The sequence below is a fragment of the Hyaena hyaena genome, unplaced genomic scaffold, assembly GCF_003009895.1.
Source record: "Hyaena hyaena isolate Hyena2069 unplaced genomic scaffold, ASM300989v1 scaffold_10, whole genome shotgun sequence".
Taxonomy (NCBI): domain Eukaryota; kingdom Metazoa; phylum Chordata; class Mammalia; order Carnivora; family Hyaenidae; genus Hyaena; species Hyaena hyaena.
In genome coordinates, this window is record NW_024080642.1 from 7,868,075 (window position 1) to 7,887,582 (window position 19,508).

The 19,508-nt window shown below is 55.4% G+C and overlaps 1 protein-coding gene across 3 annotated transcripts in view; it reads left to right on the forward strand.

The window, feature by feature from the left end:
* RAP1GAP2 (RAP1 GTPase activating protein 2) overlaps positions 1-19,508 on the forward strand; it is a 187,628-nt gene that overhangs the window by 163,780 nt on the left and 4,340 nt on the right. For 2 of the 3 annotated variants that reach the window (XM_039253300.1, XM_039253304.1), the window contains exons 15-22: positions 2,530-2,601; positions 3,118-3,204; positions 4,580-4,714; positions 12,157-12,294; positions 14,230-14,351; positions 16,699-16,812; positions 17,061-17,178; positions 17,665-17,791. In XM_039253300.1, the coding sequence (XP_039109231.1) occupies positions 2,530-2,601; positions 3,118-3,204; positions 4,580-4,714; positions 12,157-12,294; positions 14,230-14,351; positions 16,699-16,812; positions 17,061-17,178; positions 17,665-17,791 (913 nt within the window). The remainder of the gene's footprint in view (positions 1-2,529; positions 2,602-3,117; positions 3,205-4,579; positions 4,715-12,156; positions 12,295-14,229; positions 14,352-16,698; positions 16,813-17,060; positions 17,179-17,664; positions 17,792-19,508) is intronic. The other variant, XR_005531951.1, reaches the window with a different exon arrangement.

A 19,508-nucleotide genomic window follows, 5' to 3' on the forward strand; every position in this document is an offset into this window, starting at 1 on the left:
AGAGAGTCAGAGAGAAGGAAATGATTTAGCAGAACTTTCTAGTATTTCAAGTGTCCTTTATTAGGTGCAGGTCAACAGGGGAAGTAAAAAACCTAAAGCCCCAGGTAACAGGTTCCCCCTGACTGGGTGCTTGCTCTGCACCGGGCACTGTGCTCAGCCCTTAGAAGCACTGCCTCTTGGACCTTCACGAACCCCTGGTCAGGCAGTGTCACTTGTTAGCCCTATTTGACAGGAAGGAAATTGAGGCAGAGAGCCTAAGCCACTTGAGGCCGGAGGCCGCAGAGCCCGGAAGTGGTGGAGCTGAAGTGTGCCCAGGTCTGCCTGTGATCTCCGTAACTGAGCCGTCGGAGCAGGTGGGCGCTTGGCTCCAAAGCCCAGGTGTAAATGCAAGGTTACATCGGATGATTTTTCCGACAGGAATCTTGTCCCCGTCCTGCCCGGTGGGAAGGGAAGTCCAGTTGAACCGTCCCTAGAACTCCCTCCTCTTCCTGTCTCAGGTCACCCTGCCCCTGATTCCTGATGGCTGACGGCCAGCAGAGGTCTCAGGGATCCTGTGGGCAGCACAGCACTGGGGAGGGGTCCTGCCGGCGTGCCCCCCTTCCACTCACTGCTCATCTGCTGCCCGGGCAGCCCTCCACAGTTCTCCAAGACTCCCAGGCCACATTTGGCTGTGCCTTTCAAGTTTGGAGCCTTTGGAGGCTCCCCACCTCCCTGGTGTATCCTTGAACTCACAAGGAGGCCCCAAGCCTCCTTCTGCTTTCTAGCCTCGAAAATTCTCCCCACGGTCACCTGTGCTTCTCTCTCAGCCCTGCCCTGCCCCCTGCTGGGAGGCCCGCACTGAATTTAGAAACCGAGAAGGTGGGGCTGTGTTCCCACAGCTTCTGCTTTCAGCCCAGCAACCCACCTGTCCTCAAGAGGAGGGAACAGCAAAGACCCGGGCACTTTGTTGGAAAGGGATCAGGGGAGGGAACACAATGGGGATAGAAGATGCATGGCCAGTCACTGGGGAGGATCGTGTCCCCTGCTTTTCTGACATGGCTGCTCTGGTGGTTTATGCGACTGGGAGACGCGGCAGGTTGAAGAGCACGTGTGGAGCTCCTTACCCAGCCAGCACAGACCACTCTGGAGCAAGCCCGAGAAGGAGGGCTGCTGGGGGGGTGGGGGCTGACCTCTGGCCCCCTCACCTCAGATTCCCATGTGCAGTGGGTGGTGGAAGGCGGGGGACTATGTTTGGCAGCTGGAAGCAGCCAGAGATCATGTCAGCTGAACACACACCATTTCCTAATTCTGGGCATGCAGACAGCCTTGAGCCTGGGGAGAGAAAGCAATCCTGACCAGCTCTCTCCCGCTGTTTCCTTCCAGACCCTGGCAGGGCCTTCCCTTGGCCCAGCTCCGAGCTGCCTGCTCTCCCGGGCTGGCAGACTCTCTGCATCTGCCCTACTTCATAGGCCAGGGAGGCTGGCGGCACGCCAGGGCTAGGCTCACGTCAGCGGCAGTCTGGGAGCTGGAGAGGGCAGAGTCTCCAGAGAGGCCTGCGGCCTGTGGGCTGAGAGCAGGTGAAATCAGGGCACATCCACACAGCGAGAGCATCTGGTCATGCTGGGCCTGTCCCAGGCCTGGGACACCCCCACAGGGAGCACCTACGTGCTCTCACTCCGTTAGTTCCTACCTCCCCAGGCCGGCCGGAAGTGGCCACCACACCCAGCGCTGGGGGCACCCTGCACGGAGCACCGTGATGTCCCCCTACCCACAATTCCCAGCTCTGTGGGTTTGAGCCTCGCCAGACTGTCTGACCCTGTGTGTGGGGCCAGGGCTCCCAAACAGTAGTCAGCCAACCGCACAAAAGCTCTATGGAGTGTTTAACTGTTGCAGATTCCTGGCTCCACCCCAGAGCCTGTGACTCAGTAGGTTTGGGGCGGAGCCCATGCCATGGGTGTTTATTTTTTAAACACTGGAAGTGATTCTGGTGTATGGCCAGGTTTGGGAGTCAGTGTTGTGGGAAAAGGAACCCAGAGCAGAGTCAGGAGGTCTGGATTCCCTGGTCATCTCTCTGGCTAATCACCTATGTGTCTGAGGGGAGATGGCTCCCAGTCTCTGGGCATCTGTGTCCCCGTCAGTAACACAGGGGTGACAGTTCGCACTTTGCCTTCTCCGTGGGATTAGTATCCAGTCAAATGAAGCAACGAGATAAGGCCTCCTGGCACTTGTACGGCATTAGAAGCAGGGTCCCAGGCTACTCCTCAGTCCTGTCCGGTCGTCTTGCCAAACTTGTTTCTGGCCTCCAGGAATGTAGCTGAGAGCATGTGGATGTGGCTCTGTGCAGTCCGGCCCCACTTCTGGGAACAACGACTTGGGCCGTGCTGGTGATGGATCACGGGAGCGCTGGCTTTGAGTTGTGGGGAGCGGGGAGAGGGGAGGGGAAGGAATCTGCTCTGGGTGGTGGGCTTCCCTAGGGCCAGGGCTCCGAATGCGTTATCATCCTCAGCCGGGATCCCTTCCCTCCCGGCCCACACTGAGACTCTGTTTCAGGTGTCAGTCACCGCACGGGAAGATGTGCCCGCCTTTGGCCCACCTCTGCCCAGTCCTCCTGTTTTCCAGAAGGTAAGAAACTCCCCTCTGCTCTTCTCTTATCCCTGACTCCAGGTTTCAGCATCTGAGTGGCAGTGGCTGGAGTGGGGCCGAATCTGGGCTGGGAACATCAGAAGCGCCTTAGGCAGGCTTGAAGAATGTCCGTACTTGGGGCCTCTCCCCTCGTCCCGGTGCCGCCAGCCTGCCCTAGTACAGCGCCTCTTGTCACAGTGTTTGACAGTGGCTTTGCCTTTCTGCTAGAAGAAGCATTTTTTACCTATGCCTCAGTCCCAGAAGCCTTGGACAAGAATCGCCTTCAGTAATGAAAACGGTGTGGCAGGGGGTTGATTTCCTGGGAGCAGGAGAGCCCGTCTCCACGCTGGCATCTTAGGTGGGCCTGGCCTGGGCTAGAGCATGACCACATGTCAGAAGGGGGCCTTTTAGGGACTCTCCTCGGGCCCTCTGTTCCGCCTGCCCATGGCTGTTGCTGAAAGCCCTTTCAGCCACAGCTGAAGCTGGGAGAATCCCAGAGCGTCGTGTCTGTTCCAGGGCCCGGAGTTCAGGGAGTTTCTGCTCACCAAGCTCACCAACGCAGAGAACGCTTGCTGCAAGTCGGACAAGTTTGCAAAGCTGGAGGTGAGAGCACTGTTTTTGTAAGTCTTTCTCCTTCCTTCCTGGCTGCTTTCAGCCAGCCTGTCCCTGGGGTCTATTCTTGGGGGCACTTAAGGTGCAGGGCATGGCTTTGGCCCAGTAAGCCTTCAGTCCTGTGTTAATAAAGGAACTCTTTCCTCTTGTAGAAACTTCATCCAAACATTATGTCTGGCCAGTCATTTATTGAGCACCTGCTGTGTGGCAGGCTCTGTTCTATTCCCTGTGATACAGGGGTGAGACAGTTTCTGCCTTACAGAGCTTTGGGGCTGGTGGGAAGGAGCCATTACTTAAGAGACAGGTATGATATGGTGTCCGCACTGGGCCGTGATGGAGGCCATCACAGGGGCTGTGACTGCTTCTGCCCATGGACAACTGGGATGTGTTCAGGGAGGGCTTCTTGGAGGAGGTGGCCCTTGAACTGCTGAATCTGGATATCTGACAAGGCTTCTGCCAGGAGGAAAGATTGAGGAAGGTTATTCTAGGCATGGGAAATAGCATGAGGAAAGGCCAGGCAGATCAGAGCATGACTTTTGAGGGAACCCCAGAGGGTTTGACATGGCCTTAGAGAGAATCATGTAGGGGTGGAGAGTCAGCTGGAGAGGTTGGTTGGGTCAGGTCAGGAAGGGCTTTGAACTCTAGAGGTGATGAAGTGCGAATAAAATACTTAGGAGAGTGCTGGTTTGCTTTGCATATTAGAAAATGACTCTGATGTGCTGAGAAGGGCAGATTGCCAGGGAGGAGGGCAGGAAGGGGGGCAAGTTGGCTGTTACAGGAGCCCAGGACAAATGATGACGGCTTGCTTGCAGCGGCCACAGGAGGAAATGGTTTGGGGGCGGGGTTAGGAAGACTTGAAGGACTCCTGTGTATAGGCTGGGAATTGCAGGGTGGCTCTTGGGCCTTCGGCCTGGGCTCTTCACTGACCTGGGAAGTCAGTGAAGACCATCAGGAGATGAGTCTGTTAGGATCTGCTGACCTAGAGATACGGGCAAGGGTTGCTGCAAGGGCTGGTCCTGCTGTGTGTGCATGGCGCCCCCTGGAGGCTGCGTGCCTGGCCCTGGCGCACCTCTGGATGGAGAAGGGCAGCTGGGTCTGCAGCTGTGGAGCTGGAGGCAGAGATCTGAGCTGGGCCTCCGCAGGGTAGAGCTGTGGGATGGCTCAAAGAGAAGGGGCAGGGGAAGAGGGCGGAGGCCAGCCACGGAGCGGTGGTGTGAACTGCAGTATTGCTGAGCCTGGAGCCCAGCCAGGCCGAGGTCCATGCTGTCACCTGGGATGCTGGTGGTCAGGGGTCTGAAGCCCCTGGGAGCGGGCGCATCTCTGTGCTCGGTGCCAGCTCCATCGTCCCTACCCTCTTTTTTTCTAGGACCGGACCAGGGCCGCCCTTCTGGACAACCTTCACGATGAGCTTCACACCCACACACAGGCCATGCTGGGCCTGGGCCCAGAAGAGGACAAGTTTGAGAATGGGGGCCATGGGGGATTCTTGGAGTCTTTTAAGGTACGGGCACAGGAGTGGCTGGGGATTGTATCTGGTGGGGGTGAGGGTGGGACAAACAAGGGAGGGGGTCCAAGGTCTTTGTGGTCCTGACCCCAGAGCCCAAGTGCCAGGATCACAGTGTTGGCACATGTCAGGACGGGTGAGCAAACAGAGCCGCCAGCTGGGTCCCTGGTGTCTTCTGCATCCTTTCTTGAGTTGGATCATCTCCTCCTGGCCCAGGGGTCTGAGAAACAGGGACAGGGAAAAAGTTATCAGCAGGCAGCAGGAGAGGAGCCAGCACAAACCAGGAACTTTATTGCCTTCCACTTCCTCCTTCTGTGTCGGGATGAGGAGCCCAGGACGGGATGATAAGAGCCAGGACAAACCTCAGGGGTCTTTAACAGCCAGTGTGTGGTACCTCAGTGATCCACCTGGCAGGACGTTGGAGGATCTGCCCCGGGCCAGTGGGATGGAGTTACAGGCAAGTGAATCCCTGTGGACTTTGCAAAAGGAAGAACTTTCTAACCAGAACGAGCTGCTAAAAGAAGTAGTGAGCTCCCTGTCCCTGGAAGTATTCAAGTAGAGCTTGGGCAGCAGTGTGAGCCAGTGTGAGATACAGGAGGTTTATTGTTTATCGTCACATGTTTATGAAGTGCTTTTTGGTCCACACAGCTCTTACGTCCAGCCTCTCGCTTGACCGTGGCTGTATTCCTGTGTAGTTAACAGGCCAAGTCTTGTTATTCCCACTCACATGTGAGGGCAGCGGCCGAGAGGGGCCGCAGGACTGCTCAAAACCTTACACCTACTTAGAGGTAGAGAAACAAACTCAGCCTTTCTGGTTCTTAGGTTAGCATTCGGCTGGATCCCCCATTGCAGAATGATTTGCCAGGCTGCCGTCTTGGGGGCAGCATGTGTGGGGTCAGGGTGAGCCCTGCCTGTGCTAGAATCCTAGCTCGGTGTGACCCTGGGCCTGGTCTTTAGAGCCGCAGTGTACTGCTCAACAACTCACGGATGGTAAATTGGGCCTCTGGAGGTGCTGGACAAATTCACTGAAGTAATACCTGGGGGTACCTGTTGCCTGGAACACAGCAAGGGCTTGGTGAAAGCATTAGCTGTAACTGCTGCGTAAGGTGAAAGCTTAACGTGCGCCAACCCATCTAAAGCGTCACAAATGCCCTCTGTGCCCTGTGAGGAAGGCTGTTATGATGGGGATAACCATTCATTTCCAGTTTTATTAATTATGGGTGTAGTTTTATGTGTGAGGAAACTAAGGCTCAAAGAGACAAAGTAACTTGAATCCAAGCGTTGAGTTGAGTCTGCTGGTTTGCAGAGCCCGTGTTCTGTGTGCTGCTGCCTCTGGTTCCCGACTCAGTTAGGATTCCACCCACGTCAGCTGGGCCTGGGCAAGCCTGGGGTCCGTCCCTGGCTGCCCAGCGGGACCACAGAGAGCAGGGCATGGCTCTGCTGGCCCTAGTCGGGGCAGCTGCTGGGATTCCTCACGGGGGTGGGGACGGGACCCGAGCTGCTTGTCCAGGCTGGTGGGAGATTCCTGGCACATCTGTTTCAGGCCTGATGGACAGTAGCAGCCAGGGTGCAACAGGAGAAATTGGAGATCAAGAGAGAAGGGGCCTGAGGGAGAAGAGGGGCAGGGGAGGAAAGAGGGAGGCCAGGCTGGCTAGCCCAGCAAGCGGAGGGGGAATGTGAAGCCCAGGAAATAGGAAAACTTTTGTAGCACCCCCCCCCCCCCATCATATCGAGCACATCACTGTGCTCCCACATTGTGGGGTAAACTGTAGTTTGTATATGGCTTAAGCTGCAGGTGGCTAACATAATGTGATAGTTTGTAGATTTTAATGAAGCGTGTTGTTTTGTAAGTTTCTTTCTGTGTTTTGAAGCTCATGGTCGTTTTTCTTTCAATTTTCAACTGTTTTTATAACCTGGAAACACTTGTAGGCTGTGTACACTGCCCACGGTGCCCTTGGATAAAATGGCCCGGCAGCTACATGCAGGTTGTGGGTCTAAAGGAGGGTGGCCCCGGGCCATTTGCCCAGTCCCCCGCCTCTGGGGAGTAGCAGTTGATCTGTGTTCGACTCCAGTGGGTCTGAGTGAAGAGGTTTCCCACAGAGGAGAGGCTTCCAGATTTTAACATTTACTCATCTTTGATCCAGTAGTCCAGGATCTTTTTCTTTTCAACCCTTAATCCCTCCACCTGTGGGCTGAAGACATCTGCTGGTGCATTCTGCTTCCACGCATGCCCCGGGTAGCGCTTGTGGGGTACGGGAGGGGCGGTCACGATCGGTCACACGGAGCAAGCCTTCAGAGCTCTGGTCATTATGATGAGCATTTTTAAACCCCAGGCTGGGAACAGGAGCTCTTTTACCCTGTTTCCACCACCATTACCTGGTTATCTCCCAGGCCGTGGAGGCCGGAGCTGGGGGCTTGTCGGGAGCAGCGGCAGAGAGCCCAGCAGCCTGGGGGTTTCTGATGTCTGGGCTGTGCCTGTGGCCAGGCACACAGCCTGACCCAGCTCGGGAAACTACCTCTCATTGTTGTCGTATTTCTTCATGCACTCCTGGGGCGGTGCTGTGGTGTCAGAATTAGTGGTATTCCTCATGCAGCTCCTCACCTGCACCTCTGGAAAGAAGTGGTGCACAAAGTGATTCCAGAAAGAAAAGTTGTGTGTTTTATCTCCTTCTGGTCAAAGGTCTCATCTCACGTGGAAACAGTTGAGAATTCTCAGGACTAAAAGCAATCCCAGCCGTCCATCCCTTTGCCTCTGGGGACCGTTCTCCCCTCCACCCCCCTACAGAGCAGTGGCCCTTTGTCCCTCTCTGGAGAAGCAGCCCCATCGCTGCCCTAGATCATGCTGCCTGGCACCTCACGCCGCGTAGAATAGTTCTCACTTCTTACCTCAGTCCCACTGGCTGTAATTTAAGCTTTTCTTCCACGAGAAACAGAACAGTTGGTTTATGGATGTCGAGACCTGCTTCTGAAACTGAGTGCTTGGAGATAGTCTCAGGAATCTGCCAGTTCTACAAACACTTAAAAATTTTGCATTTTCACTTAGATGATAACCTAAAAATATACATATTTCCAATTATAGAGACTAAACTTATGCAGTGAAACTCACAATTAAAAGACATTTCTGTGGAAGAAGTAAATATATTGTAGGTGCAGTCCATGGGACCACTGCCGTGGTGGCCTGTGGATGTTTTCTTGGTCTTGCAAGAGTATTTTTCTTTATAAAAGAGCTGCGGGATGCCTGGGGGTAAGCGTCCAACTCTGGATTGTGGCTCAGGTCATGATCTCTTGGTTCATTAGATCAAGCCCCATGTTGGGCTCTGCACTGATGGTGCAGAGCCTGCTTAGGATTCTCTCTTTCCCTCTCTCTCTCTGTTCTTCCCCAGCTCAACTGTCTCTCTCTCTCTCTCTCAAAATAAATAAACTTAAAAAAAATAAAAATAAAACTATACATTAATTCACCTTCAAAAAATACTGATCTCTAGGCCATTGTTTTCAAGTACCATTCTTGGCCACTGCTACTTGCTGCTGAAATTTTACTGGTCCACAATGAGTTGAAAAGAAAAGGTAATGGTCCTCAGGGGCACCTGGGTGGCTCAGTCGGTTAAGCATCTGATTCGATTTTGGCCCGGATCATGGTATTGCAGTTCATGAGATCGAGCTCCACCTGGGGTTGTGTGCTGACAGTCTGCTTTAGATTCTCTCTCTCTCTCTGCCCCCCCCCCAATAAATAAAACTTAAAAAAGAAAAAAGAAAAAGTAACACTCCTTGATGTAGCTCCGTGATGTGTACACAAAGTACGTGTAAGCCACATTTTGAGAAACACTGAGCTGGCCCGGCCCTCCGTTACCTCATCGTGCCGAAGGGACAATGGAGAGAAGGCCCAGTGGCAGAATGGGGACCACAGCAAGCAGGGACAGCCGCTTTTTCCAGCCTTTGAGGGGTAGCGATAGTTAATGCACTGGTGTGATGTGACCCCTAGTGGCCGGTGAAGGGCACGAGGCTGCAATTTCCCGGGCAGGGTACCCGCAGGCAGCGGCAGCCTGGGTGCTCGTGGCTGGGAGCTCTGGTCTGTGGAGAGGCGGAGGGGCATCTCCTCCTGGAAGCCTGCATCCTTTGTTTGCCCTGCTGGAGGGACAGGAGAGCCCATTCCAGGCCTCAGGGCACCTCCTGACGAGGAGCCGTCTCAGGAGGCGAGCAGTTGGCATCTTTCTGTCCGAGCACCCCTCCCTTATTTGCTGGCCATATGCAGAGAGGCGCATCCCCCTCAGCGCTCACATCTGCGCTTTGTGTCCCCTAAGTGTGTTGCATTGAAACAACTCGCAAAACCCGTGTGGCATCACGAGGAAGCACAGGCCCCCAAGGAGGCAAGGCTGTGGTTGGCCCAGAGGAGACCTGCTCCCTGTATAACACTAGCTGGTAGCTCAGACCCCTGCTGACACAAAGCGACAGAAGCAGATAGAAAGTGACACCACCTCCCCTCCCCCCACGAAAGGAGAGCTTGCTCGAAGGTGAGACATGAGGTAACCCGTGAGGCGAGCTGAGGGCTGGAAAACCGTGAGCAGGGATGCCGGGGCGGCAGTGGTTAGCTGGGAGGAGAGCACTCTCTGAGGACACTTGTTAAGGGACAGTGTGTGAAATATGGAACAGACTGGTCTAAGAGTGAAGAACTGGCAAGATAGCAGCTTGGTGCACAGAAGGCCATTGCAGGGGTCGGGCCGTCCGCCGCCGGGGCAGGCCGTGTTGAAAGCCTGTCCCTGAGAGGATGCAGGCAGAGGGGAGACTCTGCCCTTCCCTGGCTCTCCCGCCCGGCTTGAGAAGGCTAGTGCCTCCAGCTCCACAGCAGATCCAGTGTAAAAGACTTTAGACCACGTCACTGGATGATTTTGTCCAGACGCAGCTTTGTTTTAAGGTTTTGGTGCAATCGTCATGTCCCTCGCCTTCCATCCCCGAGAGCGGGGAAGGAGAGCCGGGCCTGAGTGAGTGGGTTTCACACACGGTCTCACGCCCTCCTCACGCGGGACTGTCACCACGTTGTGCAGACGAGGCAGCCATGTGTCAGAGAGGTTCATACACTGTGCCGGGAGGACCAGGACTCAAACCTCTTTCTGTTAGCGTCCAGCAGCGACGGCCACCCTGCACGTCCCTGTCAGCCATCGTCTCCTCGGATGTATCTTGCCGGCTCACACAGCGGCACCAAGGGCACTGAGGAGAAAACGTCCTTCCTGACATCGGCCGTGGAGACTTCTTTTGAGGAGAGTTGAAAGCCCTTGGTTTCTGATCACCCTTAGTCGATCAGCCCGTTCAATTGTACGTTCAATCTGGACCATCTCAGGGATACTGGGGCCTTTCATCTGGAGCCCAGGGTCCCGGGTTTGGGTCCTCACTCCGTCTCCCACCTGCAGTGGCCTTGGGTGATTGTTTGTCTTTTGGGACCTTTTCTATCGGTGCCTGTCCTGTCTGCATCTCAGAGTTGCAGGGATTCAGGGAGTTCATGTGTATGAAACCCAGTAGACCAGATCCCATCAAACCACATCACATCTTTCTTGGAAAGATACCGTGGGGAGGGCATCAGAACATACACGATTAACTGACAAGTCATTGTTGATGACAGTGGTGGTGGCGGCGGCATCATGTCACGACGCTGAGATTTATGGAGCACTTGACTCGCTCAGGGAGGCTTGCTGTTTATCTAGGGACACCTCGGTGTGGCGCCACACCATTCCTGCGCTCAGTTTTCCAGAGGGTGTATGACTTAATGTTGTCTTTGGGAGATGGAATGAATAGAATGTACTGGCTGGAAACTGTTGCTAGGCGATTCTGTTCTGTGGTCTAAAAAGATGGGTCCGAGATGACGTCCCTCAGGCAGTGTATTTGACTCACACGGGAGAGGCTAGACGACATCAGGGCTAAGAGTCTGGTGGCTCCGTGCCTCATTTGCAGAAGTGATTTGTCTCCAGAGCATTCGTGTTTGCCAGTGGCCCTCTGTCCTGAATCAGCTTCTTGCATCCATGCCTTTGTCCTTCTGAGTCAGTTTTCTGAAGCTCAGTGTCTGAGAACCTCGGCCGGCTCCCACAGCAAGGAAAACCCACGAGCCCACTTAACAAGGACACTTGGGGGGCTCATGGCCCAGTGTGGCCCTTGGCATCTGCCATCCCAGCCTGTCAGCTTTGTCCCGCAGGCTTGGTCCCTCATGGCCCCAGGGTGGCCACGCAGTTTCAGGTGCAGCATGTCACATCTCTTTTGGGAATCCTTAAAACCATTTTTTTTCAATGTTTACTTATTTTTGATGGAGAGGGACAGAGCACGAGCAGGGGATGGACTGGAAAAGAGGGAGACACAGGATCCGAAGCAGGCTCCAGGCTCTGAGCTGTCGGCACAGAGCCTGACGCGGGGCTCAAAACCACCAACCACAAGATCATGACCCAGCTGAAGACAGATGCTTAACTGACTGAGCCACCCAGTGCCCCTGGGAATCCTTGAGGAACTCCTTCCCCACAGCTCCCATCAGACACCCCCTCATGCCCCACTGGCAAGGGGATTGGTTACATGACCACCTTAGACTGATCACGATACTCCCTTGTCCTGTGGAGGAAGAGGGAAAATTGGGCCAGTGGCTTTGCACTGGGGAATATGCTTGGTTTGGCACTCTTATGTGTGCAACTCATATAATATCTCCATCTCTGTATCTTGGCATATGTTGGGGTTTACCTCTGGGCCCTCTGTTCTACCGCCTCTTAGCTGGGTGCTCCCGATCAGGTCTCTTGGCTTCTCTGAGCCTCACTTGTGAAGTGGGGTGGAGGATACCCACACGACGGGCTTGTTGGGAGAATACAGCTGAAGCTCTTAGAGGGCCTGGAGCATCGTAAGTCCCCAGTAAATGTGGCTACTCTTCTGTTTGTGTGCTTCCCGTGCGCCATCCCTGTGCTGGAGCTGGGAGAATTACAGGAGAGGAGTCAGAGAAATGTCAGACCTGATGTCTGCCTCCAAGAAGTGTCCTCTACGAAGTCATCTAGGGAAGCAAGACATGTTCCTAAAATTAGGGTGACACGAAAAGACCCAGGGCCTGTGGGAGTGCTCCCTCTCTGTTAACTAGCTGTCCTCACTATGGCCGCTTCTCTAGGTCCTGGTTCCAGAGCAGCACACACCTGCTGAGTGGTCTGCAGGAGCGTTGCCACTTCCCAGGCCTGTCCCTGTCATAGGCTTAGCAGCCTTGATTTTCTCTGTTCCTGTCTGTGCCCACGCTCTGACAAGCCCCTGATCATCCTGGGTGTCCCCTCCTGGACACTTGGCTGTTTGCTGATGTGCCCTTTCCTCCTTGGTGGCCCTGAGTGGCCCAAGTGTGCATGATCTGAGGGCTCTGATCACAGACCCAACCAGGAGGGCAGGGGCGTCCGGTGGGCTGGGCTGCAGCTATCAGGGCGCCGTGTCTTCTCCCCCAGAGAGCCATCCGTGTGCGCAGCCACTCCATGGAGACCATGGTGAGCAGCCAGAAGAAGCAGCACAGCGCGGGCATCCCCGGCAGCCTCAGTGGGGGCATCTCCCACAACAGCATGGACGTCACCAAGACCACCTTCTCGGTGAGCGCCCCAGCCCCTGGGCAGCGCACGGTTCCTGGGCAGGGCCCCCCACCCCCACCAGGCCCGTGAAGGCTGGTGCATCCACCCAGGCTTGGGCCAGGTGACCTGAGCAGGAACGGGGGACATTGAGGCTGTTTGGGGGTGACCCCGGGCCCTGCCTGTGAAATGGAGCCTCCGTCCCAGGTACAGCTAGGGCTGACCCGGACCGCAAGCCTTCCCGTTACCCTGTTCTCCAGAAGGCGGCTCTGCTCTCACTGTACCACCAGCTCTCCATCATCCTGTTCTCCTCATTCCCTCGGCGACTGGGCCTCTTCCTCAGGGCCCACCCTGCAGAATCATTTTGGGGCACTTTTCTCTGGCCAGGGGCTGGGGACGCAGGAGGGGTGTCCTTGCTTTGTTATTAATGATGACAGTAGACTCCCTTGGCTTGCTGTGCCCTGGGGACTGAACTAAGTGATTCTTGGGCCTTGCCTCATCCGATCCCTGTAACAACTATTCGAGGCAGGAATTGATGTGTTCTGCATTTCAAACTTGAGGAAGGGAGGCCTAGAGGGGTTTAGTAACCTGCCACAGGTCACCGAGCTAAGCCGAAAAGCTGGGGTTTGAGTGCATGTCTCCCTGATCCAAAGTCTTTGCTGTTAATCGCTGTGTACGCAGTTCCCAGGGGAAGAGCCTGGTGTGTCTGTGGGCTTGGGTCTGGTCTGTTTGCACCAGGGACTGGCCAGGTGAAAGAACTACGTAATTGGTCCTTTTAAAAAGCAAAGTGACTTTGGATTCGGATAGAGTAGGGCTTTCTCTTCTCTTCTCTTCTCTTCTCTTCTCTTCTCTTCTCTTCTCTTCTCTTCTCTTCTCTTCTCTTCTCTTCTCTTCTCTTCTCTTCTCTCCCCTCCCGTCCCCTCCCCTCCCCTCCCCTCCCCTCCCCTCTTGCCTCTTCCCTTCTTCCCCTCCCCTTCCCCTCGTCTCCTCTCCTCTTCCCTCCCCCTCCTCCTGCCCCTCCCCCTTCTTTCCAGATAGATACCCACTATGATACTAAGGATTGGCACTATAAGTGGTCTTACATAATTCATTTAACTTACCAAATATTTCATACTGTTGTCTGTTCCACCCAGAAGGTCTGTGAAGTGGGCAGGGCAGGACAGTCACCCCCATTATGTGGGAGAGGAGACTGGGGCCCAGAGAGCTTGGCCACTCACCCAAGGTTGCACAGCACACAAGTGGCAGAAGTTGGGGCCTGGGTTGGAGGTCTAAGGGCTCTCAAGGATGTCTGCAGTCCCCCCTCCTCAATCTCCCACCCCTTGCTCCTGCCCCCTGCACGTGGCTGAAGCAGAGCCATGTTCTGGGTGGGTTCCCCGCCTGCGGGTGCATGTGGACCCGACTCTGCCGCTCTCATTCTGTCTTATTGCCGAGATGCCCAGCTTGGCCCGGTTATTGTGAGGAGCGGATGGAGAGTCAGAGCCTGGGCTCTTGTCCTTGTCCTGACATGATTTGCTGTGTGACCTTAGCACAGTCCCCTCGCCCCTACTCCTCAGCTTCCTCACCAGTAAAGCTGGCAGTTGGACCAGGTCACCCCCAGGCTCTCTCAGCTTTCTGGTTCTCAGTGTGTGACCCCGTGAATCATCCTGACCTTCTCAATATGCTGGGCTCTCCTTACCGTGGCTCTGATCCCTGGTTCCTCCAGGAATCTGGTCTTTGGTGATTCTTACCTGGGGCCACAAGGTTTGGCTTAAGAACACAGGACAATGGGCTGCAAATGGCTTGAGTTGTGGGGTCTCAGCTCCTGCTATGGCGGCCTCGCCTTCCCAGCAGTCTCACTGTTTGTGGGATCCAGGCTGGTTGGGGGCACAGGCTATTTGTAGACCAGAAATGGGTGGTGAAGGGAAGGACACCGGGGTCGGGGCGGGCCACAAACACTCATTTTGGTGGTTTCATCGGCAGCCTCCAGTGGCGACGGCGGCAGCAGCGAAGAACCAGTCGCGGAGCCCCATCAAGCGGCGCTCGGGGCTCTTCCCCCGTCTGCACACAGGCTCTGAAGGCCAAGGCGACGGCCGGACACGATGGTAACTGTCCAGTGCGGGTTTGAGGGTCCTTCCAGCATGGCAGCTGCCAGATGCCCAGCCTCGGGGCGGTGGTAGGGGAGGCTCTGTGCTGCTTTGGGAGACGATGTCCTTCTAACCTTGGTCCCTACTTCAGGCACCTGTCTCACTCCACTCTGTCCACCAAGGCAGATTTGGCCAGTCTCTGTGCGGGACTTTCCAGAATTGTCCGTGTCATATTTGGACCCAAACTAGAAACGTTGCTTGGATTCTTTTCTTTCTTTGCCTCCTTTTCCAAAGCTCACTCAAATGTTCCCTCTTACAGAAGGCTTCCCTGATTCTGCCAAGACAGTGAATTAACTTTCCTTAGGCTTCTAGAATGTTTTCTCTCTTTTTGAAAGCAGCTTTCTTACTGCACTGTGTTAACCTGTTCTTGCTCATTGTCTTTCTGATCCTTTAATGGTGAACCATTTGACCTTTAATTCAGCAAGCACACGTCTTGCTACGTGCTGGGGTGAGTGCTCGGGCAAGAGCGACGGGAGGCACAAACCTGCCTTCCAGAAGCTTACAGTCTTGCGAGGGAGAGGGAGGCATTTAGGTTGACTTCCAGGTTTCCAGGTTGTCTGCCTGCCGCCGCGGATGGGCGCGCCAGGCCCCGAGCTGGGGCGTGCAGGGTGAGGGGTGGGTTTACGGAGAGGGATGAAAACCTCCGGAACCAGTACATGTGAGAGTCCTTGCGGCCCCGGCAGAGACATGCAGAATTGTGAGTGGCCAGAATGCAGGTCTTAAGTTTAGGAGAGAGGCCTTGACCGCAGCAGGGAGTCAAAGACAGATCAGTGAATACGACCACTCAAGGGGGTGTGTAGAATGCCTGGGGGACACCAGCACTGAGGGGCAAGGGAAGAAAAGGAGGGAAGATGAGGGAGGGAAAGCTCGAGGAGGAGGAATTCCAGGATGGAGAGTCAGCAGTGTCAACGTGCAGAGAAGCCCTGCACCGTGACCCAAACCCCTGCTTGGGTGGACAATGAGGAGGTCATTAGCACCCTCATTAACAGTGCATTGAGGCATTCGTGCTTCTCGGTGGCTATAATCAAAGAGACATAATAAGCAGTGTTGGAGAGGACGTGGAGAGATTAGAATCCCCAGGCACTGCTGGTAGGACCGCAAACTAATGCACCTGCTTTGCAAAGCAGCTTGGCAGCTCTTCAGAGAGTTAAACATGGAGTTACCATATGACCCGGCAGTTCCAGATGTTCCTGGCAGCATTATTCGTAATAGCCCAAGGTGGATAATTAAAATGTGGTGTAGCCATCAAATGGGTTTTTTTTTTTTTTTTTTTTTTTGCCGTGAAAAGGAGTGAATCACTGATAGATGCTGCAACTTAGTTGAACCTTGAAAAGACTATGCTAAGGGAAAGAAGCCAGTCACCAAACACCACAACACATTGTGTGATTCCGACTAAGTGACATGTCCGGGAGAAGCAAATCCATAGAAACAGAAAGTAGATTAGTTGGTCGCCAGGGGCTGGGGAGGGAGAGACAGGGAGTTATTAGGAATGGGATTGGAGTTTCTTTATAGGGGTCTAAAATGTTCTAAAATTAGATCATGGTGATGGCTGTACAAGTGTGAATATGCTAAAAACCACTGAATTACAAACTTTACATGGGTCAATTATTATATGTGGATTGTATCTCAGTAAAGTTGCTATAAAAATAGAAGTGCCCTGAGGACAAGGCTGGCTTGTCTCCATTAGGGGGCACAGGACAAATTGTGTATGTCAGTACGTGGTCTTTGTTAAACTACAGAAGAAGAATGCCCTTGGTCCCTTGGCCGAGAGTAGCCTGTTTACCAAGATGCCCTTTCCCAGCATAAAAGGTGGCCTTTCACACGGATCCGGGGAGCTCATATTGTGGTCTGTATAGAGAGTGGCCCCTGGACTTAGGCACAGTCCCCTGCCTGCACCGCCAAGGAGTCCAAGTGCACTGGGTTGTGTCCTTGCTGTGGGAGTGGATGTCATAGGCCTCACGCCATCCCCACTGTGGCCTGCTCTTGACTTAGAGCTCTGCCGGGGGGATGGTCAGCATAGGTGGAGAGTGGACTTGGGCTCAGGAGCATCAAGCGAGGACTCTTGCTTGATAGGTCTTGGCTCATGCAGGCGCCTAGAATAGCGCCTGAAGCAGCCAAAAACCCCATTGTCCCCTGCTGTCTGAGTGGGGCTCAGGGAGGCGGTGGCCATGCGCTGGTAGGCGTGCTGTGACCCCACAGGCCCGGTGGCGCTGACAGCCTGCTGGGGCTGTCTCAGCCTGGGGGTGGGACGGAGGCTTAGGGGCCGGCCCCGTGGCTTCACACCTTCTTGTTCCTGTTTCCTTAGTGACAGTGCATCCAGCAACCCCAAGACCCCGGAGGGTGCACACTCTTCTCAAGAGATAAAGTCTGAGGCCTCATCCAATCCCAGCTCTCCGGAAATCTGCCCCAACAAGGAGAAGTAAGAGAGTGAGGGTGGGAGGAGGGCTGGCGTTAGCCACTCGGACGGAGCCCTGGGATGGAGCCCTGGAATATGCCGTCTGTGGAGAGGCAGCAGTTTTGCCTTGAGGACTCTCTGGAAACATGAAAGGCAACAGGCAGCGGCATGGGGAGCCGCTGGTGGGCCGGCTCAGTCTCCGCTAGGTCTGCCCTGCCTGTGAAGGGGGTCTCGGTGAGTGACCGGGGCCCGCCCTACTCCTGTTCCCACAGGCCCTTCATAAAGTTGAAAGAGAATGGCCGAGCCAACATCTCCCGCTCCTCCTCCAGCACCAGCAGCTTCAGCAGCACGGCGGGGGAGGGAGAGGCCATGGAGGAATGTGACAGCGGGGTAGGCGTGGCTCCGTCCGACCCTGGGGAGCAGGGAGGGGTGCCCTGGGCCCAGCCAGACACCTGCAATATGTATTAAACTAGCTGCTGTGGCAAGAGCCCCAGCCAGAGTCTGCGGGTGAAAGGGGAGGTAGGGAAGTGAGGGGTGGGCCAGTCAGCCGTCTCTGCTCTCCGGGAGCAGTGGCTCAGGGGGCCTCCCTCAGAGTGACACAAGGCCAGCAGTAGAGGGCCGGAGGCCACATTGAACTGTGTCCCTGCCGTGGGGTTCCCGGCTGGAGAGGAGAGGGCCAGTGCTCCCTGTGGCTGGGTCACAGGCACTTTTTGGGGCAGGGTCAGAAGAGGCAGAAAGAGCAGGTCCAAGTATACAGTGGGAGGCAGGGACTGCACTGAGCTTGCTGGAACCTGTGTCAGGCCTGCCACGGCACGGGCCACCCTGTGGGGCGGCCAGGGGTGGAGCTGGCCCTGCTCACCCAGCCTCTCTCCCCAGAGCAGCCAGCCGTCCACAACCTCACCCTTCAAGCAGGAGGTGTTTGTCTACAGCCCGACCCCGAGCAGCGAAAGCCCCAGCCTGGGGGCGGCTGCCACCCCCATCATCATGAGCCGGAGTCCTACAGGTCAGTGACGTCTGGGCATGTGCACCCTAGGGCCGACGGGAGGGGGCAGGGTTGTGCCCTGACCACTGTTCGTGGGCGTCAGCCTCAGCCACGCTGAATCAGGCAGTTTCTGCTCTGGCCCCAAAGGGTCAGCCCTTGAGCTCTGCTAGCCTGCTCCATCAGCCTTAAGACTCCTGTGTTCCTGTCGTCACCTTACTTGTGGGGAAACTGAGGCTCCGAAAGTGCAATGATTTGGTGCAGAAGTTGGGATTTGAAAGCCGAGGCTCTTCTGCCCCACCCGTCACTGATGCTGGGTGCCTGTGCCACGCTGGTGACCTTGACAACGCAAGGGTACAAAGCGGGACGAGTGTGGCGGGTGGAGGGGACCGCATGCGGTTCCTTGGGCTGCAGCCCATCTCAAGGACAGATGTGAGAGGAGACGGCACGTGGGGTGCCAGGCTGGGCTGCCGTGCAGACCCTGGCCAGGAGCTGGCTGTCCTGCTGGCGAGGGGAGCCTTGGACGGTCTTAGGTAGAGCAGTGCTTCTGGACCAGGGAAGGACTCTTCCGGTGGCCGCAGCTGGCTGAGGAGAAGGGATCAATGGGGAGGGGTGCAGGGAGGGAGATCAGCAAGGGGTCGTGGTGGGCAGTGCGGGGTGGCTGGGCTGTGGATCAGGGGGTGCCTGGAGCAATGGGAGAAGGATGTAGATCCAGGAGATGTCAGGGAGGCTCAGTAGCAGGGCTTCAGGGAGAGCAAAGAGCCTGGGCCTTTGGGGGTCTGTGATCCCTGCAATCAGGCAGAGCAGGAGGTGGCCCCTCTGGGGAGGGATGAAGGGCTGGAGCCCGAGGGGATGGTCATCCGAGGGGACGTGCATGGTAGGCACTGCAGGGCACTGCTGGTGCCAGAAATCTGCTGCTGGTGTCCGGCCCTCGAGGAGGGCAGCGTGGTGTGGGGACAGGTGCAGGACTGTGGAGCTTGGCTCCAGATCCTTGCTCTACCAGTTACTAGTGATGTGACATCGGGCAGGTTAGTGAACCTTTCCGTGCCTCAGTTTCCCCAAGCAAAGAATGGAGGGAGCAAGTAGTTCCTGCTTCCTCTGGCTGGTTGTGTGAACATTAGATGAGCCTAGAGAGTCAGAACTTAGACCCATTGGGCACCTGGGTGGCTCAGTTGGTTGGTCTGACTCCTGAATTTGACCCACGTCACGATCTCATGATTCAGAAATTCAGCCCCATGTCGGGCTCCACGCTGATGGCACGGAGCCTGCTTGGGATTCTGTTTCTCCCTCTCTTCCCCTTCCCGACCCGTGCTTGCTCTTGCGCTCTCTCTCAAAATAAACTAATAAACCTAATAAACAGAAAACAATTAAAAAGAAAAGAACTGTTAACCTAAATGTTTGTTAAATAACAGGAATAAACAATAGTAAGCGGTGCTCGACAGGGGGCACCCTTGCTTCCCACGGCATATTTGACAATATTGAGACAGTTCTGATTTTCAGGATTGTGGGAGGAGAGTGTGCTGCTAGTGAGTAGAGGTCAGGGATGCTGCAGGGCAGCTCCCGCCCTCCCCAACAGAGAATTATCTGGCCCCAAATGTCAATGAGCTGAGGCTGAGAAACTCTAGTCAAACGATAGAAACACGGAAAGAGCTGGTTCATGCGCCTCCTCTCGTTCAACCCCCTGTGCTGGGCCACTGCAGAGCCGGGTTCTAATCCTGGTTGTGGCCTCAGGTCCACCTCT